Source organism: Brachycentrus maculatus, unplaced genomic scaffold, assembly GCF_059751285.1.
Source record: "Brachycentrus maculatus isolate JH-2025_06_01 unplaced genomic scaffold, ASM5975128v1 h1tg000534l, whole genome shotgun sequence".
Taxonomy (NCBI): Eukaryota; Metazoa; Arthropoda; class Insecta; order Trichoptera; family Brachycentridae; genus Brachycentrus; species Brachycentrus maculatus.
In genome coordinates, this window is record NW_028281280.1 from 47,913 (window position 1) to 74,787 (window position 26,875).

The 26,875-nt window shown below is 38.0% G+C and overlaps 2 protein-coding genes across 5 annotated transcripts in view; one reads left to right on the forward strand and one right to left on the reverse strand.

Moving 5' to 3' along the window:
• The window catches only part of LOC148301613 (dipeptidyl peptidase 8), a 28,026-nt gene extending 24,442 nt beyond the window's left edge, over positions 1-3,584 (reverse strand). The window contains exons 1-3 of one of the 2 annotated variants that reach the window (XM_088272963.1): positions 3,135-3,584; positions 1,279-1,474; positions 202-371 (exon numbers count right to left, since the gene is read on the reverse strand). In XM_088272963.1, the coding sequence (XP_088129089.1) occupies positions 202-371; positions 1,279-1,474; positions 3,135-3,388 (620 nt within the window). In that variant the 5' untranslated portion in view covers positions 3,389-3,584. The remainder of the gene's footprint in view (positions 1-201; positions 372-1,278; positions 1,475-3,134) is intronic. The other variant, XM_088272964.1, reaches the window with a different exon arrangement.
• Positions 3,585-4,938: 1,354 nt separating this feature from the next.
• LOC148301614 (uncharacterized) overlaps positions 4,939-26,875 on the forward strand; it is a 59,656-nt gene continuing 37,719 nt past the window's right edge. For 2 of the 3 annotated variants that reach the window (XM_088272983.1, XM_088272985.1), the window contains exons 1-3: positions 4,939-5,376; positions 18,868-20,722; positions 22,282-22,950. In XM_088272983.1, the coding sequence (XP_088129109.1) occupies positions 4,952-5,376; positions 18,868-20,722; positions 22,282-22,950 (2,949 nt within the window). In that variant the 5' untranslated portion in view covers positions 4,939-4,951. The remainder of the gene's footprint in view (positions 5,377-18,867; positions 20,723-22,281; positions 22,951-26,875) is intronic. The other variant, XM_088272984.1, reaches the window with a different exon arrangement.

Below are 26,875 nucleotides of genomic sequence, written 5' to 3' on the forward strand. Positions count from 1 at the left end.
TATTACAGCTCACTGCCAAGACCTACCTGAGTCATGTAACTCACGACCCGTCTTGGTGGTAGGAGCTTCACCTTCTCGGAGTCCAGTAGAGGTCCTCCAAGGATGTGACTTGGTTTGCGAGCGAGTGCGTCACAATTGTAAAGAATGCGGATTGGCGTTTCGCTATCCTCATTCATGTACAGTTGATGGTTCGGTTGTTACCTGGGAGCCTGCCGGCACGCCCACGTGAGTCGGGCGGGGCGTCTGGCGGCGCCGGCTAGCCACAGGTCCCCGCGGGCCGCGTGCGCCACGAGCGACGCGCGCGCCGGGCACATGGCCGGCGTGAGCGCCGCGCCTGCGCCCGTGCGCAGCAGCTGCGGCTCCTGCCGGCCCTGAGGAGGGAACAAGGCGAATCACTCACTAGTACAGGGCCGCCCGAGGCGACGACACGTTCTCAAGTGATGGTCGACTGGGGCGGACCTGACTTGCACAGAACAAGATTCTTTAAAAAAAAAACTAACTAACCATCACGCCGTTTCACGAGTAGGCAGAGAGAATAGAACGCCACACCACTCCGACTTTGCAAACATTCTTCGCCTTCTTTTTTTCAATTTAATGTCAATGTCAATTTATTCAACAAAAAAATAATATATACATAACAAACAATATTCAAGGCGTATATATTAAAAGTAAGCAAGAAGACTTAAAGGTGTAGAAGAATCCCGCTTCGGAAAACTCCTTCGGACACATGGAACAGATCAATATCCAATGTGATATTGTTCAACATAGCGGTAGCTCTTCCTACAGGCATAACCATCGGCAGGTTGGTCCCGTGTATAGGAATGTGAAACAATCTATGCCGACGCTGTCTTAGGTAACTATCGGGAACATATAGACCAATGCTCCGGATAATTTCAGGATTATCCATCATACGGCGCAACAATCGAAAAAAATACGTAATTAAATACACATTCCTTCTAGTCTCTAAAATATTGTAGCTAAGCATACCCTGGAGGAACTGGTAGCTCTTCCTACAGGCATAACCATCGGCAGGTTGCTCCTGTATATAGGAATGGGAAACTATCTATGCCCACGCTGTCCTTAGCTAACTATCGGGAACATACAGACCGATGCTCCGGATAGTTTCAGGATTATCCATCATACCGCGCAACAATGGATAGAAATGCCTCATCAAATACACATTCCTTCTAGTCTCTAAACTATTGCAGCTGAGCATACCCTGGAGGAACTCGGTCGGATGGCTATGGCTAGTGTCAATGGGTTCGGGGTGTCTCTTACGTGGTGCAGGGTGTAGAGGGACCCCTGCACGGAGAACACGAGGCTGGGCTGCGTGGGGTGCAGCTGGTAGGCCGAGATGGAGCCCCAGGCAGGGGCGCGCTGGCGCTCCGACAGCAGGCGCTGCTCCCGGGAGCGCAGGCAGCTCAGCGCGGGCAGGTTGAACATGGCCGGGCGGCCCGCGAGGCGCGGGACGCTGCTGAAATCGACAGATATCAAGAAATTTATTGTAAAAAATTATATATAATAATAAAACCCTTATCCGCACCCAAATGGCCAGAAAATAATATAAAAGATAACTCATATAATTGGAGATAATTCCCATTTGTGAACAAGCACTTGGACACACTCAAAATGTCGTCAATTCTATTCAAATGATTTCAGGCTTCTTGATTACATGTTTGCATTATATCAATTTATTCAATAATAATAATAATCAAATAAACCCTTATCTGCACCACAATGGTGCATAGGGCACTGCGTGATATACCGCAGTGTTATCTTGATCGTATACACATAAAGGAAGGGTGATCAGCCTTCCGCTTCAGGTACCAGTCCAGGGTAATATTGAATAAATATTACAGTGAAGAAATCACTTATATTTATTTGAACCCCCCTGGGAATCGAACCCGGGACCTCCAGAACGGTAGCCGAGCATGCTGACTATTACACAAAAGTCACCAATTCTACCCATTATTGACAACCACACTACTCAAATTCTTGGAAGTTCTATATTTACTAACCAATTTCGAAACATTGTTCTTGATCACTAGAACTTCACTAGAGACATCTATTGGTGAGATGAAAAGAAGCTTTTTATTGAGCAGAAACTCTTTTATTAGTATGTGAGGTCCGAATCCTGGATTATAATCACACACATGAGAAACGCCAGAAAATATCATTTTTATTCATTTAGCTTATAATTTGACCAGAAAATTTATTTACAACATTTTGAGTGTGTCCAAATACTTGTTCACAAATCTGGATTATCTCCAGTTATAGTAGTTATTTTTCATATTAATTTTTGACTCATCAAGGATTTCAAAACAACTCATATAATTCTCATATTAGTATGTGAGGTCCGAATCCTGGATTATAATCACATAATAATAATAAATAATAAAACCCTTATCCGCACCCCAATGGTGCATAGGGCACTGTGTCATATTAACGCAGTGTTATCTTGATCGTTTAAACATGAAGGAAAGGTGATCAGCCCTCCGCTTCAGGTACCAGTCCATGGTAATATTGAATAAATATTACAGTGAAAAAATCACTTATATTTATTTTACCCCCCTTGGGAATCGAGCCCGGGACCTCCAGAACGGTAGCCGAGCGTGCTGACCATTACACTACGGTAGCGGACGGATAATCACATACATGAGAAAATGTTTTAGCTTACATTCAGACCTGAAGATGGAAGCATAGCGTCCGAAACTAGTCATAAATAAACACAAGTGGTAAAAAAACAGTGTTTTCTTTAATAATTTCAAGAAATCAGTACAAAACTTAACTTTATTTATATTATTTTTAACATCTCATCAAAGATGAAGAAGAATATGGAAGTCTGGGCATTTACGGGGCTGACGACCGTCATAGGCTGGTGTGAGTGATCACTTTACACACGTGTAACATTCACCAATTCTACCCATTATTGACAACCACACTACTCAAATTCTAAACCAGCCTATGACGGTCGTCAGCCCCGTAAATGCCCAGACTTCCATATTCTTCTTCATCTTTGATGAGATGTTAAAAATAATATGAAACTAACTCCTGTAATTGGAGATAATCCAGATTTTGTGAACAAGTATTTGGACACACTCAAAACGTTGTAACTCTATTTAGTTCCTACCTACCTTTCATCGGCCGTTCTCGCGGTGAGTGGTATATCAATGTACATTAGCGGTGGTGCCCAGTCCAGAGCGTTCAGTAAGTAATAAACCCTGGTCGTGTCATGGTTGACGTTGCTGAAGCTGATCTGCATGGGAACCATGCTGGTCACGGCAGCCAGCTCCCTCCGCAGGTCGTCCGCGATCTTCTTCAACTCGCCCCAGGAACACTTCTTCTCGCCTCTCACCACGTCCGCAACCGGACCGGTTTGCGACTCCATGATGAATACGGACTGTTCGAGCGGTGTTATAATACCCTCATGCTGCGGGCGTGCGTCGGAAATGTCTCTTCACCTCTTCACTGGGGCCGAAACGCGACTCTCGGGTTTTTCATATTATACTATATTTGACAGCTAGAGTTATTGCTCTGTCGAATCTCCGACCGGATTCGAACCGCGGCTCACTTCACGCTCATGTGGTGTGTTGCTCGATTATGCACGAATATTGCTAGTTTGACGTTTCTGTGCGATGCGCGTTCGTAAAATTACGCGCAAAGAGTGTGACGTTCCGATACAACAGTTTTTTTTTCATTTTAACCCCATTGCCGGGTATCAAATTAATTTTGACATTTACACCACAGCTTTAATTTTTTATTTGAATCACTAATTTTCATGGTAAAATCATTCAAAAAATATATTAATAATAGAAATGCTAGAAAATTTTAAGTCATTCAGAATATGATACTGGATGGAAAATATTGTTTATTTATTTTAAATACGATTATTGGCCACCCTCCCCCCCTCTCTCTCTCTCTCTATCGAATACAAGAGCTCAAGTTACATAGTGATTTCATCAAAATTGAACTACTATCCACCTTCGTAGGTACTAAGCTATAATGTATCAAGGCAAATTTTATGCAATTATCACCGAATTATGGTAACAAACTAATAATTATTCAAATAAGAAAGTAATTTAGAGTGCCTGCGACTGATAATCTAATAAACAAGTTATTTTTTTAGTAATGCTAGCATATCAAGTTCGTGTTTATACTCTTGAATTGTCAAATGGGAAGGTAAACATTAATCGGTTTAATAATATGAGAAAAATATAACATTCTAACTGGTTTCTAATTAAAAAGATAAGACTGAGAATGTAACGCAAAATGAGTATTTTTCAAATATTAGGTAGATAGGTATACTAACATTCAAAATATTTCGATTATAAATTAATCATTTTATCATTGGGCTGTAAATTATTTCAAATTATTATTATTATTAGGTATCAAGGTATGGGTAAGCGAAGATATAAGAAAGAAATGTTAGGCTGAACAAGGAATAATTGAAAATATTTGGAACAGTTCTTTACGATGGTATTCATATGCGGAGCGAATGGATGACGAGAGAATGACTAAGAAAATACGTGTGGCAAATGTGAGCGGAAAAACACAACGAGGATGACCGAAAAAGACTTGGCACGATCAGATCAATCAGAACCTAAAATCTGGTGGTGTCAAAAATTTGCGTAATCGGAGGGCATGTCTGACTAGATGCATGGATGTGAAGGAGGCGAGGAGTGTATGTTAGGACAAAAGGTGTGGCGTTCCACACTTTCTGTCTACGCCCTGCGGAGAAACGGGGTGATGGTAGTAGTGTAGTATCTATATAGGTATGGGGTTGACTTGGAAAGCTGATTCAGAAGGCGCTACATGTATGTTCATAAATGCCCCAAAATTTTCCATCGGCCAGTTGTCAATCGCAGGGCTGCCATACGGAATAAATGTCCGATTAGCCGGGAAATCGCCGTCTGACGTACGTTCGCGGCCGACGGCGCCAGTCGCCTCAAAAATGGCAACAGTGAATGTGGTGTGGCGGACTTGTGGCATAATAGTGGTCTTCGCAGTGTGTTTACAATATACGGCGGCGAGGCGCACGCCCCCGACCGTCAGTGCGTTCAGAGTCGCGAGGTTGTGCAACGGCCAACATGGCGGTGCTGCATGGGTCCTGCACGTACGGGGGCTCGGCATGCTCGGCAGCTCGGGCTGGATGCTCACAGGAGCGCCGGGGGACTTCGGATCCGTTTGTGCCGACGACCCGGTTCCTGGCAGCTCCGTGCGAGGAGTCGGAGCTGGTGCTGATTCACACGTCGTCCAGGTCGAGTTGACGGGTTTATACGACAAAAACGTATATTTCTGCACCCGATTCGACGACAAGTGGATTCATCAGGGACGTCTCTTGACGTTCAATCCTCTGGAAATAGAGACTGCCAACCCGTGAGTTAAAAAAATGTGTATTTTGTATTCAACATTTTGAGTGTGTCCAGATATTCGTTCACAAATCTGGATTATCTGATGAGATGTCAAAAATTAATATGAAAAATAACTCCTATAATTGAAGATAATCCAGATCTGTGAACAAGTACTTGGACACACTCAAAATGTTGTAAATAAATTAACTGGTCAAATTTTAAGCTTAAATAATAAAAATGAAAATGATATTTTCTGGCGTTTCTCATGTGTGTGATTTTAATCCAGGATTCGGACCTCACATACTAATATAAGAGTTTCTGCTCAATAAAAAGTTTCTTTTCATCTCACCAATAGATGTCTCTAGCGAGATTCGAGCACAATGTTTCGAAATTGAACAATATATATAGAACTTCCAAGAATTTGAGTAGTGTGGTTGTCAATAATAAGTAGAATTGGTGAATGTTACACGTGTGTAAAGTGATCACTTAAACCAGCCTATGACGGTCGTCAGCCCCGTAAATGCTCAGACTTCATCCATGAGATATCAACAAAAATTATGTACGGAGAATTTTCGTAGGCAACTATGTAATAAATATCTTTTATAAAATAAAATAACTTTGTTTTAACCACTTTTTATTGGTACACTTTATCCAACCGGTTTCGACAAGAACATTGTCATCCTCAGGGTTTATGTACTAATTCTAAAACATTGAAATACTCATAGTTAGGTTATGGTTAATTACCCTTCCCTTACGATACCAAAAACTCTACGCACTTCGTACACCATATGAAAATGTGATTTAAAAAACGGGGAAAAACTACTAAATGTTGCTCTTATTGAGCATCGCGCAGCGAATACGTCAACTCCGGACGACAACTTGTGAGCTACATACAAACGGAATCGTCCTAAAACAGTATGAAGCCGCGCGCGCGTACGTAAAGTGCAGCACACACACACAAAGTATCTGCGAAAAACGTTCAAGATTTTTTTTTAAGACAAAGCAGTGTGGCTTTGAATTCTCTCTGCCTACCCCTGCGGGGAGCGGCGTGATGGTCAGTTAGTCAACTAGTTAGTATCTAAATTACAAATAGTAGTATTCACTGAACCACTTAAGAACGCTCGCTAGGTTTAATTGATGTCACTAATACTTACAAATATTAAAATGGACATGTTGAAAGATAATTTATTAAATTGATGCGACAACATGTCGCTCACTCCTTTCAAGAACGTCATAAATCCATGATCGTCAATTTTCAGTTGTGCATGTTTGCGGAATGCCCGGAAAATGTACTATATCCCAGCAAAAGCGGCATATTTTTAACTTAATATTTACCCGCTACAGGGCAGAAAGAGTTGTTTTTGCATTATGAAGAAAATGTATTGTTTAATTTTTTTTAAAATACTAAATTTTTTCAAATGGAGAAAAAACCTTCAGGTTTTACATAAAAAGATCTGTCGCACAGTAAAAAAGTTCAATAAGTGGCTTGATATTTATTTTTAATACATTTTATTATATTTTTAAACTTTAAAAAAGATCTCCTGAAAAATCAAGTTTTTTTATTTATGACGTTTTTGGAATGCCCAGAAAATGTACTATATCCCAGCAAAAGCGGCATATTTTTAACTTAATATTTACCCGCTACAGGGCAGAAAATGTTGTTTTTGCATTATGAAGAAAAGGTATTGTTTAATTTTTTTTTAATATATTTTTTTTTTCAAATGTAGAAAAAACCTTCAGGTTTTACCTAAAAAGATCTGTCGCACAGTAAAAGGTTCAATAAGTGGCTTGATATATATTTTTAATACATTTTATTATATTTTTAAACTTTAAAAACGATCTCCTGAAAAATCATGTTTTTTTAATATATGACGTTGTTGAAAGGAGTGAGCGTTATCGTATTATAATAATATCTCTATATTATAACACATATATATAAGCATGTATCAGGAAGATTGATTAGTTTATAGGATAAGTGTAATTATGATTATTTTGTATTGATTCATTGATTTTCCATTTTATAATTAAAATGTAACTTTCATATTATTTTTTGACATCTCATCAAAGATGAAGAAGAATATGGAAGTCTGGGCATTTACGGGGCTGACGACCGTCATAGGCTGGTTTAAGTGATCACTTTACACACGTGTAACATTCACCAATACTACCCATTATTGACAACCACACTGCTCAAATTCTTGGAAGTTCTATATATATATGAACCAATTTAGAAACCTTGTTTTTGAATCACTAGAACTTCACTAGAGACATCTATTGCTGAGATGTAAAGAAGCTTTTTACTAAGCAGAAACTCTTATATTAGTATGTGAGGTCCGAATCCCGGATTATAATCACACACATGAGAAACGCCAGAAAATACCATTTTCATTTTTATTATTAAGCTTATAATTTGACCAGATAATTTATTTACAACATTTTGAGTGTGTCCAAATACTTGTTCACAAAATCTGGATTATCTCCAATTACAGGAGTTATTTTCATATGATTTTTTGACATCTCATCAAAGATGAAGAAGAATATAGTGATTCAAGAACAAGGTTTCTTAATTAATTCATATATATATATAGAACTTCCAAGAATTTGAGTAGTGTGGTTGTCAATAATGGGTAGAATTGGTGAATGTTACACGTGTGTAAAGTGATCACTTAAACCAGCCGATGACGGTCGTCAGCCCCGTAAATGCCCAGACTTCCATATTCTTCTTCATCTTTGATGAGATGTCAAAAAATAATATAAAAATAACTCCTGTAATTGGAGATAATCCAGATTTTGTGAACAAGTATTTGGACACACTCAAAATGTTGTAAAATGTAACTTTGTTTTAAAATCACTATAAATATTTTATTATAACTTAATTATAATGTCTACCGGTTTCCGAGCTAACCGCTTCTTTATCAAGACTGATTAATACTAAAACACTATCTACTTGACAAAATTCTAAATATTTAGACGGCTAGGCAAAGGGGCTTGGGTAGATCTCAAGTGGCTTTATGTTGTTGTGTCGATTGGCAGTCACAGGCAAAAGGGATCAGGGATGCTGAGGGATTGGAAACATATTTAATAACGGACTTTTAGAAAAATCATTTACTTGTGTATTTATTTGTTTGTAAATTATTATTGTCCGCCTCCGTAGTGTAATGGTCAGCACGGTCGGCTACCGCTCTGGAGGTCTCGGGTTCGATTCCCAGGGGGGGGGTCAAATAAATATAAGTGATTTTTTCACTGTAATATTTATTCAATATTATACTGGACTGGTACCTGAAGCGGAGGGCTGATCACCTTTCCTTCATGTGTAAACGATCAATATAACACTGCGTTTATATGAAGCAGTGCCCTATGCACCATTGGGGTGCGGATAAGGGTTTTATATTATTATTATTTTATTTATTAAATTATTATTAATTGCCTTTTTAATTTATAATAGTTCCATTTTTTTAAAAATATTTTTAAGTAGATAGTGTTTTTTGTGAACAAGTATTTGGACACACTCAAAATGTTACAATTTGGTTGGTTACACGTTCAATTTGGTTTGTTACGTCCAATTTGGTTTGTTAAACGTTTAATTTAGTTTGTTAAACGTCCAATTTGGTTTGTTAAACATCCAATATGATTTATTCAACTCCCAATTTGGTTTGTTAAACATCCAATATGATTTATTCAACTCCCAATTTGGTTTGTTAAACATCCAATATGATTTATTCAACTCCCAATTTGGTTTGTCAAACATCCAATATGATTTATTCAACTCCCTATTTGGTTTGTTAAACATTCAATATGATTTATTCAACTCCCAATTTGGTTTATTAACATCCAATATGATTTATTCAACTCCCAATTTGGTTTGTTAAACATCCAATATGATTTATTCAACTCCCAATTTGGTTTATTAACATCCAATATGATTTATTCAACTCCCAATTTGGTTTGTTAAACATCCAATATGATTTATTCAACTCCCAATTTGGTTTGTTAAACGTCCAATATGATTTATTCAACTCCCAATTTGGTTTGTTAAACATCCGATATGATTTATTCAACTCCCAATTTGGTTTGTTAAACATCCAATATGATTTATTCAACTTACAATTTAGTTAGTTAAACGTCCAATTTGGCTACTTAAACGTCCAGTTCGGTTAGTTTAGCGACCAATTTGTATGTTTAACGTCCAATATGATTTATTTAACTTAAAATTTGGTTAGTTTACACGTCCAATTTAGTTTATTAAACGTCCAATATGATTTATTCAATTTGGACACACTCACAATGTTCCAATTTGGTTAGTAAAACGTCCAGTTTGGTTTGTTAAAGGTCCAATATTATTTATTCAATTTGGACACACTCACAATGTTCCAATTTGGTTTGTTAAACGTCCAATTTGGTTTGTTTAACGTTCAATATGATTTATTCAATTTGGACACACTTAAAATGCTCCAATTTGGTTTGTTAAACGTCCAGTTTGGTTTGTTAAAGGTCCAATATGATTTATTCAATTTGGACACACTCAAAATGCTCCAATTTGGTTTGTTAAACGTCTAATATGATTTATTCAATTTGGACACACTCACAATGCTCCAATTTGGTCTGTTAAGCGTCCAGTTTGGTTTGTTAAACGTCCAATATGATTTATTCAATTTGGACACACTCAAAATGCTCCAATTTGGTTTGTTAAACGTCCAACATGATTTATTCAATTTGGACACACTCAAAATTTTCCAATTTGGTTTGTTAAACGTCCAGTTTGGTTTTTTAAACGTCCAATATGATTTATTCAATTTGGACACACTCAAAATGCTCCAATTTGGTTTGTTAAACGTCCAACATGATTTATTCAATTTGGACACACTCAAAATTTTCCAATTTGGTTTGTTAAACGTCCAGTTTGGTTTTTTAAACGTCCAATATGATTTATTCAATTTGGACACACTCAAAATGCTCCAATTTGGTTTGTTAAACGTCCAATTTGGTTTGTTAAAGGTCCAATATGATTTATTCAACCTCTAATTTGATAAGTAAGACGTCCAATTTGTTATGTTAAACGTCCAGTTCGATTTGGTTTATTTTGTTTGAAGTAAAAACCTGTATCAATGAAATATCTTGTGTTTGGGTTTTTAATGGGTTTAAATAGTATTTAAAAATCATAAAAAATAAAACAAAAACGTGGTCGACCGAAAAAGACTTGGCACGATCAGATCAGATCAATCAGAACCTAAAATCTGGCGGTGTCAAAAGTCTGCATACTCATGTATGACTAGATGTGTGGATGTGAAGGAGGCGAGGAGTGTATGTCAGGACAGAAGAGTGTGGCGTTCCATCCGCTCTGCCTACCCCTGCGGGGAAACGGTGTGATGGTAGCAGTATATAATAATAATAAAACCCTCATTCGCACCCCAATGGTGCATAGGGCACTGTGTCATATAAACGCAGTGTTATCTTGATCGTTTACACATGAAGGCAGGGTGATCAGCCCTCCGCTTCAGGTACCAGTCCATGGTAATATTGAATAAATATTACAGTGAAAAAATCACTTATATTTATTTTACCCCCTTGGGAATCGAACCCGGGACCTCCAGAACGGTAGCCGAGCGTGCTGACCATTACACTAGGATGGTAGTAGTAGTAAATAGTATTTTTTTACGACTTTACCTTACCGTGTCGGTAATTTTTGATTAGCGAGGCTAATCACTGCCTTGCTTACCATTCTCCTACCTTCTTATATTATATAATGATAAAAATCACTCTTCTTATCAAACATTTAATATAATCTATAAGTATGTAAAATAAAACATTAAATGATATGGGATAATCTACGTAAAAAATCACTTTAAAAAAATTATAATAGGGTATTATCACTCAGGAGGAAAATCTAATTTAACATACTCAACCTATAAAGGATTGTATTAGACTCGTGAAGTGTTTATAACAGCCGATATAATCAATATTTTCATTCATCATTTTCTTTTGCAAAATTCGCTTTCGTAAAAATGTTGTTTTCGTAAGTTGGTAACGAATGACGTCGCGGAAACGAATCCACACTACTACTATTACAACTCTTTAAAGCGGATACATAAAGGGATACGCCGCATAACACACCCGATGACGTAAAATTTCATGACGTATTGCGGTGGGATAATCTACGTAAAAAAATCACTTTTTTTAAATTATAATAGGGTATTATCACTCGGAAAGAATATATAATTTAACATACTCAACCTATAAAGGATTGTATTAGACTCGTGAAGTGTTTACAACAGCCGATATAATCAATATTTTCATTCATCATTTTCTTTTGCAAAATTCGCTTTCGTAAAAATGTTGTTTTCGTTAGTTGGTAATGAATGACGTCGCAGTAACGAATCCACACTACTACTATTACAGCTCTATAAAGCAGATACATAAAGGGATACGCCCCATATTACACCCGATGACGTAAAATTTCATGACGTATTGCGGTGGGATAATCTACCTAAAAAATAACTTTTTAAATTATAATAGGGTATTATCACTCGGAAGGAATATGTAATTTAACACACTCAACCTATAAAGGATTGTATTAGACCCGTGAAGTGTTTATAACACCCGATATAATCAATATTTTCATTTATCAATTTCTTTTGCAAAATTCGCTTTCGTAAAAATGTTGTTTTCGTAAGTTGGTAACGAATGACGTCGCGGAAACGAATCCACACTTCTACTATTACAACTCTATAAAGCAGATACATAAAGGGATACGCCGCATAACACACCCGATGACGTAAAATTTCATGACGTATTGCGGTGGGATAATCTACCTAAAAAATCACTTTTTTATTATAATAGGGTATTATCACTCGGGAGGAATATGTAATTTAACATACTCAACCTATAAAGGATTGTATAAGACTCGTGAAGTGGTTATAACAGCCGATATAATCAATATTTTCATTCATCATTTTCTTTTGCAAAATTCGCTTTTGTAAAAATGTTGTTTTCGTAAATTGGTAACGAATGACGTCGATATTTCCTGGCGTTTCTCATGTGTGTGATTATAATCCAGGATTCGGACCTCACATAAGAGTTTCTGCTCAATAAAAAGCTTCTTTTCATCTCACCAATAGATGTCTCTAGTGAAGTTCTAGTGATTCAAGTACAATGTTTCAAAATTGGTTCTATATATATATATGTATATATATATATATATATATATATATATATATATATATATATATATATATATATATATATATATATATATATATATATAAAATGGAATCTGGGACAGCATAATTTTATCTTATCAACAGGGGATAAACTAATACAAACATAGCTATCAACATTTCTATATAGTGTCGATTCTCGTTACATCTTATCACCGTAACGACATTTAGCGTTTTCAACTACCTAACTGACTAAATTAGCCTTTCTCACCATTTTCTCATCGCAGGGGTAGGCAGAGAGAATAGAACGCCGCACCAATCTGTCTTTACAAACAATCTTCGCCTCTTCCGCATTCGTGCATCTCGTCAAACATGCCCGCCGATTGTTCCGGCTCTTGACGTGACCACGCCCACGTATTTTCAAATGCTTGATCATGCCAAGTTTTTCCTCGGTCTTCCTTTGCCTTCCGCAATCGTAAGAAGCAGGCCTGTTTTTAAAATACCGAACATTGGTTTTGCCCGCTATTTTCAAACTATTGAAATTGAAACATCGATATTGGCTGCTGTTTTCAAACTATTGAAATTCGAACACCGATATTGGCTGCTGTTTTCAAACTATTGAAATTCGAACACCGATATTGGCTGCTGTTTTCAAACTATTGAAATTCGAACACCGATATTGGCTGCTGTTTTCAAACTATTGAAATTCAAACACCGATTTTGTCCGCCATTTTTAAACTTTTGAAATACGAACACCGATATTGGCTGCTGTTTTCAAACTATTGAAATTCGAACACAGATTTTGGCCGCTGTTTTCAAACTATTGAAATACGAACACCGATTTGGCCGCTGTTTTTAAACTAATAATAATAAAACCCTTACCGCACCTTAATGGTGCATAGGGCACTGCTTCATATAAACGCAGTGTTATCTCGATCGTTTACACATGAACGAACGGTGATCAGCCCCCCACTTCATGTACCAGTCCAATGTAATATTGAATAAATATTACAGTGAAAAAATCACTTATATTTATTAAACCCCCCTGGGAATCGAACCCAGGACCTCCAGAACGGTAGCCGAGCGTGCTGACCGTTACACTACGGAGGCGGACAGTTTTTAAACTAATATATTGAACATTTTGAGTGTGTCCAAATACTTGTTCACAAAATCTGGATTATCTCCAATTACAGGAGTTATTTTCATATTATTTTTTGACATCTCATCAAAGATGAAGAAGAATATGGAAGTCTGGGCATTTACGGGGTGTTGCGCACAATTTAAATATATAAACTGCCGGTCGTCACCCACTCTCAGCCCCAGTCTCCTACCCTTTGTAAGAGGGAGGGACAGCCCGCTCGTGCTTCGTTCGCTCCTTTCAGCAGTCCTGGTCCGACTCGCTGATGCAACAAGAGGAGACGAAATCAGCTCGAGCCAAATTTCCGTTCGAAATTATCGTTCACCTTAACAGTCTTGAAAAAGACTTTCTAGCGATCCTGGTCCGACTAGCTAGTTCGATAAGGTGAAGCGATGAAATCTCAGGAGAATTCGGCGGCAGGTACAATCGGCGAGAAGCGGCGATTTCACAGCGAAAGGAGAACACAGCGAGGTAAATGAAAACACGGAGGTTGACTTCAGACTGATTTATTTAGAAAAATATCTCCTATATATACCCGCTCTGGGTGCCTTGCCGCAGCCCCGCCCGGCTGCGCCTGACCAATCGCGGAGGGGGGTATGTCCGCCAATCACGGCGTAGAGGGAGCGAGGGCATTCGTGTGCCGTCTCCCTCTAGCACGTATAAGGACATCCCCACTCCGCTACCTCGGCGCAGTCGGGCGCGCACCACAGAGCAGTATAGATTACAATTATTTTATTCTTAAAAATATCTTAATATTAACTTAACCTAGCCTATTCTACGTCGGCTGCACTTCCAAAAGATGTCCGATACACGGGGATTTAATCCAGATTTTGTGAACAAGTATTTGGACACACTCAAAATGTTGTAAATAAATTATCTGGTCAAATTATAAGCTTAATAATAAAAATGAAAATGGTATTTTCTGGCGTTTCTCATGTGTGTGATTATAATCCAGGATTCGGACCTCACATACTGATATAAGAGTTTCTGCTTAATAAAAAGCTTCTTTACATCTCACCAATAGATGTCTCTAGTGAAGTTCTAGTGATTCATGAACAAGGTTTCTAAATTGGTTCATATATATAGAACTTTCAAGAATTTGAGTAGTGTGGTTGTCAATAATGGGTAGAATTTTAGAATGTTACACGTGTGTAAAGTGATCACTTAAACCAGCCTATGACGGTCGTAAGCCCCGTAAATGCCCAGACTTCCATATTCTTCTTCATCTTTGATGAGATATCAAAAAATAATAATATATTGAAATTCGAATACCGATATTGGTTACTTTTATCAAACCTCTGCAATGCGAACACCGATATTGGCCGCTATTTTTTAAAGACTGAAATTCGAATATCGCTATTAGCTGCTATTTTATTCAAATATTTAATTTTTAATGTGTATTTTTACATCGGATCTAGTAGGCCCTGCATACGAAAGACTGACGGGCACATACTACCTCAACTTTCGACCTTGTAGACCTCATTCAGTAGCTTCTACTCTTCCACTGAACGCGTATAATTGCGCTATTTATAGCCACAATAAAAACCCGACATTTCGACACGCCCGACGGGTAGGGTCGTATCTGCTAAAACGCGAGACGATCTAATCTCGATCTAACGGCTATTGAATAACATTCAGCAAATATTATAGTGAAAATATCACTTTTATTTATTTGACTCCCCCCCTGGGAATCGAACACGGGACCTCCAGCACGGTAGCAATATGGAAAACGTAAAATATTTTAATATTAAAAAAAAGTCATATTTGTTACTGTATTCTCGTAACTAACTTACTAACTAACCATCACGCCGCTTCCCCGCAGGGGTAGGCAGAGAGAATCGAACGCCACACCACTCTGTCTTTGCAAACATTCTTCGCCTCTTCTACATTCATGCATCTCCTCATACATACCCGATGATTATTACGACTCCTGACCCGGCCGCTTTCAAGTATTTGAAATACCTGAATGTGCCAAGTTTTTTTCGGTCTTCCTCTGCTTCTTTTTCCAACTACATTCGCCTCATAAATTTGTCATAGAGTATATTATGGTTTCCAGTAAGAGCTTGAATAGTATGTGAATCAAAATGGGGTTTTTGACATCTTAACATGTGAAGAATGTGGAAGTCTGGGGATTTACAGGGCTTTTGTGAGCACATAACTAAGTGCTCACAAAAGCCTACGGGGCTTTTGTGAGCACTTAACTACGTGATCACAAAAGCCCTGTGTAAAGTGATCACCTAACCAAGTTTATGAGTGTGTCATAGGCTTGCTTAAGTGATCACTACACATCGCTCACTCCTTTCAACAACGTCATGTATGAAAAAAAAATCAGGAGATGGTTTTTAAAGTTTAATAATATAATAAAATGTATTAAAAATAAATATCAACTCACTTATTGAACTTTTTACTGTGCAACAAATCTTTTTAGGTAAAACCTGAAGGTTTTTTCTCCATTTGAAAAATATTTAGTATATTTAAAAAATAATTAAACAATACCTTTTCTTCAAAATGCAAAAACAACACTTTCTGCCCTGTAGCGGGTAAATATTAAGTTGAAAATATGCCGCTCTTGCTGGGATATAGTACATTTTCTGGGCATTTTGAAAACACGCACAACTGAAAATTTACGATTTTTGATTTATGACGTTGTTGAAAGGAGTGAGCGACATGTGTAACATTCTACCCATGATTCACATATAAATGGAAAGAGTCTCTGCTTCATAAAAGCTTTCCTCGTCCCAACATAGGGGTTGTGAATTATGTACTGTGTCACGAGTTTGATCAATACTCGCATATGTAGGAGTTCCGAAAAATGAATATTTCGGTTTTGAATCGTTGGTAGAATTGGTGAATAAGAGTTTCTGCTCAATAAAAAGCTTCTTTTCATCTCACCAATAGATGTCTCTAGTGAAGTTCTAGTGATTCAATAACAATGTTTCTGAATTGGTCCATACATATAGAACTTCCAAGAATTCGAGTAGTGTGGTTCTCAATAATGGGTAGAATTGGTGAATGTTACACGTGTTTAAAGTGATCACTTCGCTAGTGATCCTATGACGGTCGCAAGCCCCGTAAACGCCCAGACTTCAATATTCTTCTTCATCTATGTTGAGATGTCAAAAAATAACACGCTTAAAGTCTCTCAAAGACATGACGTGCCATCTCCTATCCGAGCCGATTTTTTTCTAAACCTTTTGAACTGCGGGCTATTTTGGCGATACCACGTTATCCGTTGGGCCTGTCGTCCATGTCTGCTACAGCGGCCACTAAAATTATCATTTATCTTAAATTAGTATTTTTGCTTCAATTACTTTTAATGAGATGTTTGATCTTGTAACGCATCAAAACTAAAACTAATTAATCGTCACGCCGCTTCTCCGCAGGGGTAGGCAGAGGGAATAGTACGCCACACCGATCTGGCTTTGCAAACAATCGCCTCTTCCAAGTAGCCAATCATATCGTAATTTAAGTATTTAAAGGATCTTTGTCAGACGGGAGGAATATGTAATTTAACATACCCAACCTATAAAGGATTGTATTAGACTCGTGAAGTGTTTATAACAGCCGATATAATCAATATTTTCATTCATCATTTTCTTTTGGTAAATACGCCTTCGACAAAACGTTATTTTTGTAAGTTGGCAATGAATGACGTCACAACTACATTCGCCTCATAAATTTGGTTTACCGTTCTCTCGTCGCCCGTAAGGCTTCGAATTTGGTTTATTAAGCGTCTAATATGATTTATAACCTCCAATTTGATTTGATTAATGTCCAACTATTATCACAAGTCGTCCAATTTGATTCGTTGATTGTTCAACTATTATCACAAGTCGTCCAATTTGGTTTTTTAGCGTCCAATTGGATTTGTAAATGTCCAACTATATTAACTAGGCGTCCAATTTGTTTGTTAACGTCAATTTGATTTGTTGAATATCCAACTATTATCACAAGTCGTCCAATTTGTTTGTTAACGTCCAATTTGATTTGTTTAATATCCAACTATTATCACAAGTCGTCCAATTTGGTTTTTAAGTGTCCAATTTATTCGTAAAATGTCCAACTATATTCAAAATGCGTCCAATTTGTTAATTAAGTAGTCCAAATTGATTTGTAAAAAGTCTAATTTGATTTTTCACATGTCCAATTTTAATCACAAGGCGTCCAATTCGGTTTGTAAAACGTCCTGTTTGATTTATAAAATCCGGTTTGATTTGTAAAACGTCGCATTTGATTTATACAAGCGTCCAATTTGATATATACAAGCGTCCTATCTGATTTATACACGCGTCCAATTTGCTTTATACACGCGTCCAATTTGATTTATACACGCATCCAATTTGATTTGTACACGCATCCAATTTGATTCGTACGCGCGTCCAATTTGATTTATGCTAGTGTCCATTTTCATTTTCAAAACGTCCAATTTGAATTTAAAAATCGTTATCAGCACACTCTCTGTCAGATGGAATGTACACAGCTTCTTGCTTTCATTCTTATCCCACGGATCTCGTGTGGGTCCAAAAATAAAATGCATTCCCCGAGCGTAAATTTATTTTTAAATAGTAAATATTGATGTGTAAACTGGCCATTGTGTATGTGTGTTTATGTGTGTGGCCACGCGGAAATTAGTAGAACAGACTTGGCCTTTATACACGTGTATATGCGTCGATGAAGTATGTTTATACGAGATGGAAAGGTGGATAAAACTGTATTGAATGTTTTATTTTTTTATTTATTTCATACATACATACATTTTTTACTGTATGTATTACGGCTCTTTAGGCATGGCCTGTGTTGAGCCGAATAACATATCGCTCACCCCTTTCAAGAACGTCATAAATCAAAAAAACTTGATTTTTCAGGAGAACGTTTTTAAAGTTTAAAAATATAATACAATGTATTAAAAATAATTATCAGGACACTTATTGAACTTTTTACTGTGCAACAGATCTTTTTAGGTAAAACCTGAAAGTTTTTTCTCCATTTGAACAATATTTAGTATATATATTTAGTATTTAAAAAATAATAAACTAATACCTTTTCTTCGAAATGCGAAAACAACATGTTTTGTTAAACCCTGTAATGCTGTAAATCTATTGTGGACCTGGTGAAATTTTTTTATTTTTTTTTATGGACCGGAAAGGGTTAAATCCACCTCTTAGATCTGGACTGGTTTAAACCTTGTTTTCATAAGAAAGTTTTGATTTTTTTGTTGTTCAAGGTGCGCTGATCAAGTTTCCGAGCCACTCACAGACCAATTGGCAGACCCCCAGATCAGAGAAGCAGCCAGCAGAGACTACCAGAGTGTCCTAGAAGACCTGCGAGGCTCTGAACACACCACCGGTGGCAACCGCCAACGACAAGTCGGCACTCAAACGGAAGAAGCCCAAGTCAAAGTAGAAGACGAAGATGTACTTAAGAAACAGGGCCAAGTATTACTTAATGATAGGGAATCAGAAACTGATGTACAAGAATTACCTCAAAGCGAATCCAAACCTCAAAGTTTGGCAGATGTACTTATTAATGATGAAGATAAAGCCGTAGATGTAGATGAAGATAGTGCTAACGTTTCGTTGGCTTATGAAATCGAAGCTAAAACTCAAAGTTTGGAAGATGTACTTAAAAATGTTGAAGATAAAGCCTTAGATGAAGATGGTGCCATCGATTCATCAGCTTACGAAATCGAATCCAAAACTGAAAGTTTGGAGGATGTACTTAAAAGTGATGAAGATAAAGCCGTAGATGTAGATGGTGCTATAGATTCATCAGCTTACGAAATCGTATCCAAAACTCAAAGTTTGGAAGATGTACCTATAAATGATGAAGATAAAGCCGCAGTGGAAGATGTACTTACAAATGATGTCGATGCAGCCGTACCTGCAGATGTAGACAGCGCTAACACTTCATCAGCGTACGATGGAGCTGAGCCGCAGGGCTTGCGGCGAGACTCTTTCATCGTAGAAGTTAGCAACGACATACCCGATGGTGATAAAGTGTACTTAAAAGAGGAAAGAGAGAGAGAATACTTGAGCAAGTATCCAGATTTTGACGGAGATCTGGACGATGTTGACGCCAAAGCCCCTCGCGACAAGTGGATCGATCTGTCGCACGATATTGACGTGAATTACGACGATAATGAAACAGATTCGTCTGGAATTGGCGCTGGTGGAGAAAGATACAAGTATTTAACAGAACAGACAGTAGAAGATAATGGAGTGGAAATGGAAGTCATCAGTATTAAGGATAAGAAGAGCGGTGACACGCAAAGCCAGGATGAAGATCAAAACACCTGGAACTATTTCAAGGGTACTTCGTCTGATCGGACCATCCCAAAGCACTGGATCGATCTGTCTCACGACATCGATGTCAACTATCCCCGAGTCGACAGCGGCGTCGTCCTAGACGTCGAAGGTGTCAACGTCGACAAGAACATCTTCGACAAAGACTTCGAGGATGTGGAAATCGACCCGACGCCTTCCAGGGGCGAATTCGAAGGCTACCCAGAGGAGATTAGTCAGAGCAAGTCAGAACCGAAATCGGAGATGTTGGATAACATCGAAACTCTCGAGAAACGCGTAGAAGCCGACCTGCTGGAAATCAACCCGACGCCTTCCAGGAGCGGATTCGAAGGCTATCCAGAACAGATCGGTCAGATCAAGTCAGAACCGGACTCGGATATCTTGAAAAACATCGAAACTCTCGAGAAACGCATAGAAGCCGACCTGCAGCAGATAGCGGATGAGGAAAATGATAGAAATTACCAAGTCAGGCGGAAGAGAGACGCTTCGACGGACTCCTCCGTCTCTCAAGGCACTACGCTCTCGGACACTACTGTGCCGGACCTGCAATCGGCGGACCCGAGGCAGGACCGGCTCGTCATCGAGGCGCTGAGGGTCGAGCACGCGGACAGGGATCCCTCGTTCAGTGATGACGGCATTCCGGAGCTACTGGCTGGCACGGAGGCCATCTTGAGGATCTTCGGCAAGGGAATCACCGAAGATACGATCATCACCTTCACCCATCAGATAAACGAGTACGGGGGCTCCTGCCAGTTCCCTGTTACCGGAAGCTTCAAGGTCAGTACCGCTTATTTTTTATTTTTTTATTTTATTTGTTCGAGCTTACATATAAAAAAATGGTATAATAAACAATAGTTACATTAACAATAATAAACATTACATTACATTAACAAAAATAGTTACGTTTAAAAAAAGGCCATTAAACAATTCCACATTTATGTTATAAAACTATTAAAAACATTCAGCACCTTACATAAAGACTAACTCACAACTTGACACAAAGGTCTAACTAGGACACAGAATGATAATAACACAATGCATCACAAAGGCCTAAAACTACGACACAGAAAGACAACAACACAATGCAACACCTTCAACAAAGACAACAACACAATGCATAACCTTACATAAAGAAAGCAACACAATGTAGCATCTTAAATAATAACACTACCGAAACCTTACCGAACACCCTACGTAAAGACAGCACCTTAAACAAAGACAACAACCCTAACTCACAACTTAACACAAAGGTCTAACTAGGACACAGAAAGATAACACAATGCATCACCTTACATAAAGACAACAACACAATGCATCAAGTTACATAAAGACAACAACACAATGCATCACCTTACATAAAGACAACAACACAATGCATAACCTTACATAAAGAAAGCAACACAATGTAGCATCTTAAATAATAACACTACCGAAACCTTACCGAACACCCTACGTAAAGACAGCACCTTAAACAAAGACAACAACCCTAACTCACAACTTAACACAAAGGTCTAACTAGGACACAGAAAGATAACACAATGCATCACCTTACATAAAGACAACAACACAATGCATCAAGTTACATAAAGACAACAACACAATGCATCACCTTACATAAAGACAACAACACAATGCATCACGTTACATAAAGACAATAACACAATGCATCACCTTACATAAAGACAACAACACAATGCATCAAGTTACATAAAGACAACAACACAATGCATCACCTTACATAAAGACAACAACACAATGCATCAAGTTACATAAAGACAACAACACAATGCATCACCTTACATAAAGACAACAACACAATGCATCAAGTTACATAAAGACAACAACACAATGCATCACCTTACATAAAGACAACAACACAATGCATCAAGTTACATAAAGACAACAACACAATGCATCAAGTTACATAAAGACAACAACACAATGCATCACCTTACATAAAGACAACAACACAATGCATCACCCTACATAAAGACAATAACACAATGCATCACCTTACATAAAGACAACAACACAATGCATCAAGTTACATAAAGACAACAACACAATGCATCACCTTACATAAAGACAACAACACAATGCATCACCTTACATAAAGACAATAACACAATGCATCACCTTACATAAAGACAGCAACATAATGTAGCATCTTACATAATGACACTACCGAAACCTTACCGAACACCTTACATAAAGACAGCACCTTACATAAAGACAAAAACCCTAACTCACAACTTAACACAAGGTTAAACTAGGACACAGAAAGACAACATCACAATGCATCACCTTACATAAAGACAACCTATTTCCACCCTTAGATCGAGCCCGGCAGCGTCTCCCCCAGCAGCGCGCGCGTGCGCGTGACCCTCCCGAAGGGCACCGGCGACAGCTTCTACATGTGCGCCAAGCGGCCGGAGCCCGGAGCCGAGCAGCCGTTCGTGCACCAGGGCGCGCGCGCCTGGCAGCAGCTCCACTCGTACGCCAAGCTGCTGCCTCTATGGACCACCCTGCTCATCATAGCGACCTGCCTCCTCTTCTCGGCGCTGTTCTCCGGGTTGAATCTGGGACTCCTGTCTCTAGATCGCACAGAATTGAAGATTCTCCGCAACACGGGAACGGACAAAGAAAGAGAGTACGCCAGGATCATCCAGCCGGTGCGCGATCACGGGAATTATCTGCTGTGCAGTATCTTGCTGGGGAACGTCGCGGTAAATTCGACTTTTACGATCTTGCTGGACGATCTGACCTCCGGAGTTTTTGCTGTCTTGTTCTCGACTGTGACCATTGTGCTTCTTGGGGAGATCACGCCGCAGGCCATCTGCTCCAGGCACGGGCTGGCCGTCGGGGCCAAGACTATCCACGTGACCAAGGCGGTCATGGCTGTCACGTTTCCGCTGTCGTATCCCGTCAGCAGGCTGCTGGACTTCCTGCTGGGAGAGGAGATCGGGAACGTGTATAACCGGGAGCGCCTCAAGGAGCTAGTCAAGGTAGGACACATAAACTCTTGTTTACATTTACTCGGACCCATCGTTCTTCCTGGCTCCATCTCAACTTATCATCTTTGTAGACCATTGGGTCATCTCTCTTCTACCACAGGCTGTAGGTCCTTCTGTCATAAACAACGTCACCTAGGCCGTGCCTTGGGATCAGGTTATCTCTCTGCAGCATCCATGATACTGGAATGATCATGTAAACAGAATGTCAGATGACAGACTTCCACGTATCCCTGAAGGACGCAGACCCCCAGGCAGACCTCCGAAAAGGTGGAAAGACAGCTAGGAGTTAACATCCCAAGAGCTACAAGCGGAGGCACAAACAGATCCTTAGGATCTAGAAGAAGACGATGATTCTTCTTATTCCTGGCTTCATATCAACTTATCGTCTTTGCAGACTGTTGGAGTCAGCTCTCCTCGTCCTCAGGCTGTAGGTCCTTCTGTCATATACAACGTCACCTAGGCCATGCCTTGGGATCATGTCATCTCTCTGCAGCATCCATGAATTCTTTGGTCTTCCTCTAGATGCCATTCTATGGCGATTGCCTGGTTCACAATATGACCAGGTTCTCTGCGCCCTATGTGCCCATACCACCTCCAATTGCCTTTCCCCTACCTTACTATTTATGCCTGTTACAGCCAGGCTCCCACGAATGCGTCAACTCTTTATCTTGTCTTCAAGGGACACTCCAGCTGACCATGTAGCCATTCGCATTTCAGCAGTTTCTAGTTGCCTAGAGTAGGTGTTGTACATCGTCCAGCATTCGGAGCCATGGAGGAGTGCGGGTCTGACAATTGTTTGGTAGGCTTTTCCCTCACCTTTCAAGAACGTCATCAATAAAAAAAACTTGATTTTTCAGGAGAACGTTTTTAAAGTTTAAAAATATAATGCAATGTATCAAAAATAAATATCAAGCCGCTTATTAAACTTTTTACTGTGCAACAGATCTTTTAAGGTAAAACCTGAAGGTTTTTCTCCATTTGAACAATATTTAGTATATTTGAAAAATAATAAACCAATACGTTTTCTTCGAAATGCAAAAACAACACTTTCTGCCCTGTAGCGGGTAAATATTAAGTCAAAAATATGCCGCTTTTGCTGTGCTATAGTATATTTTCTAGGCGTTTCGAAAACATGCACAACTGAAAATTGTCGATTATTGATTTATGACGTTCTTGAAAGGAGTGAGCGATATATATTAATACAATTTTTACTTTATTATTAGTTTGTTTTTTTTTTTTTAAATTATTACATTATTTGCATTACATACAAAACGGCTGTCTAAACTCAAAACACAGTAAGGGACATTTTTTTGTAGTACGTTTTTTTGCATTTTTGGACTAAGTAGTTTGGTGCGATGTCTGGTAGTAAGTGTTTGGTAGGCTTTTGCCTCAATGTGATCAGTTTCTCTGCATCGTATGTGCACATACCACCTCCAATTGCCTTCTTTCTTCATCTATGTCGAGATGTCGAAATGTAATGTGTCATATTTGCTTAGATTATTTATAAAAGAGACAGATTTAAGTTCCTTTTTCATTTAGAACATGATCGCTAGCTTTTTACTTTTTTACTTTGTCATCTTTTTTATGTTTAAATTTTAATTAAAAAAAAATAAAATAAAAAATTGCTCCCTGAGAGTCAAGTATTTTTATTTTTATTTTTTCTTTGTATTTAATTTAAGTTTTTTGTATTTTGTATTAACTAATTATACTTAGAAACCTATACCCTTATACCCTGTACTATGACTATTTATTTTGTATACCCACACACAGGCCATGCCTTTGTGGGATCTTTTTTGTATTTATTTTTATTTTTTATAAATATTTTTTGTTTTTGAATTTATGTAATGCAAAAGAATTTTAAACAAAGAAAAAAAATATATAATGGCACAGTGAGGCGCCCTTGAGGTAATTTTTTTTCCCATTCGCCCATTTTGCGAAAATGGTGTTGTATAAATTATAAAATAAATTACATAGTTCGACATTTTTGCATACATTTCCGTGGATTTTTATTCGTCATTGGTGTATGACGATCCCCCCAAATGTACAGAGTCAACACGTGAAAATGCCTAAGCACAATACATCGCTCACTCCTTTCAACAACGTCATATATCAAAAAAACTTGATTTTTTAGGAGATCGTTTTCAAAGTTTAAAAATATAATAAAATGTATTAAAAATAAATATCAAGCCACTTATTGAACTTTTTTTACTGTGCAACAGATCTTTTTAGGTAAAACCTGAAGGTTTTTTCTCCATTTGAAAAATATTTAGTATTTTTAAAAGTCCGCCTCCGTAGTGTAATGGTCAGCACGCTCGGCTACCGTTCTGGAGGTCCCGGGTTCGATTCCCAAGGGGGGTAAAATAAATATAAGAGATATTTTCACTGTAATATTTGTTCAATATTACCCTGGACTGGTACCTGAAGCGGAAGGCTGATCACCTTTCCTTCATGTGTAAACGATCAAGATAACACTGCGTTTATATGACGCAGTGCCCTATGCACCATTGGGTGCGGATAAGGGTTTTTTTTTAAATAATTCAACAATACCTTTTCTTCGAAATGCAAAAACAACACTTTCTGCCCTGTAGCGGGTAAATATTAAGTTAAAAATATGCCGCTTTTTCTGGGATATAGTACATTTTCTGGGCATTCCGAAAAAGCGCACAACTGAAAATTGACGATTTTTGATATATGACGTTGTTGAAAGTAGTGAGCGACATGTACATACAGTTGAAACACAATACGATCGTTTGATTTACATACAGCTGTTAGGCATCGGTTATGAATTGTCATTCGGCCATATTAAGGCGCGTACCCACTCATCATCTTTTTATTCGGATGTATTTTCGACAGCAATTTGTCGTAATAATGTGCGTTCTTCGTCCGTATTTTGGGCACTAATTTGACATCAAATTTTTGTATTTTGGGCACTTATTTGACGTAAATAATGACCATATTTTGGGCACTAATTTGACATCAAAAGTTTGTATTTTGGGCATTTATTTGACGTAAATAATGACTATATTTTGGGTACTAATTTAGCATAAATAAAGTACGCATTTTAAGCGCTAATTGACTTAAATAATCTCCGTATTTTGGGCACTAATTTGAAATCAAATGTTTGTATTTTGGGCATTAATTTGACGTAAATAATGACCATATTTTGGGCACTAATTTAGCATAAATAAAGTACGCATTTTAAGCACTAATTGACTTAAATAATCTATTTGGGGCACTAATTTGACATAGATAAAGTTCGTAATTTAGGCACCAAATTGACATAAATAATGTTTACAACATTTTGAGTGTGTCCAAATACTTGTTCACAAAATCTGGATTATCTCCAATTACAGGATTCTTTACATCTCACCAATAGATGTCTGTAGTGAACTTCTAGTGATTCAAAAACAAGGTTTCTAAATTGGTTCAAATATATAAAACTTCCATGAATTTGAGTAGTGTGGTTGTCAATAATGGGTAGAATTTGTGAATGTTACACGTGTGTAAAGTGATCACTTAAACCAGCCTATGACGGTCGTCAGCCCCGTACATGCTCAGACTTCCATATTCTTCTTCATCTTTGATGAGATGTCAAAAAAATAAATAATGTTCATATTTTGGGCACTAATTTGGCATAGTAACATCTGCATTTCGTTTGTATCTTTTAGGTACCAATTTGCCATAAATAAGTCCGTATTTTGTGCACCAGTTTATCATAAATAATGGATTTTTTATCATTTAATGTCCTCAATTTTTTATATAAGGTTTTTCAAGTACTTGGTTCCCAAACGTTTAACGTTCTTTTGGAATTTTTTGCATAATTTGTCTTTTTCTCAAAATATTTTGCTTAAGCGCCCTTGAGGTAGTATTTTACGAAAATGGCGATGTATTATTTTTATTTTATTTTTTAAACCCT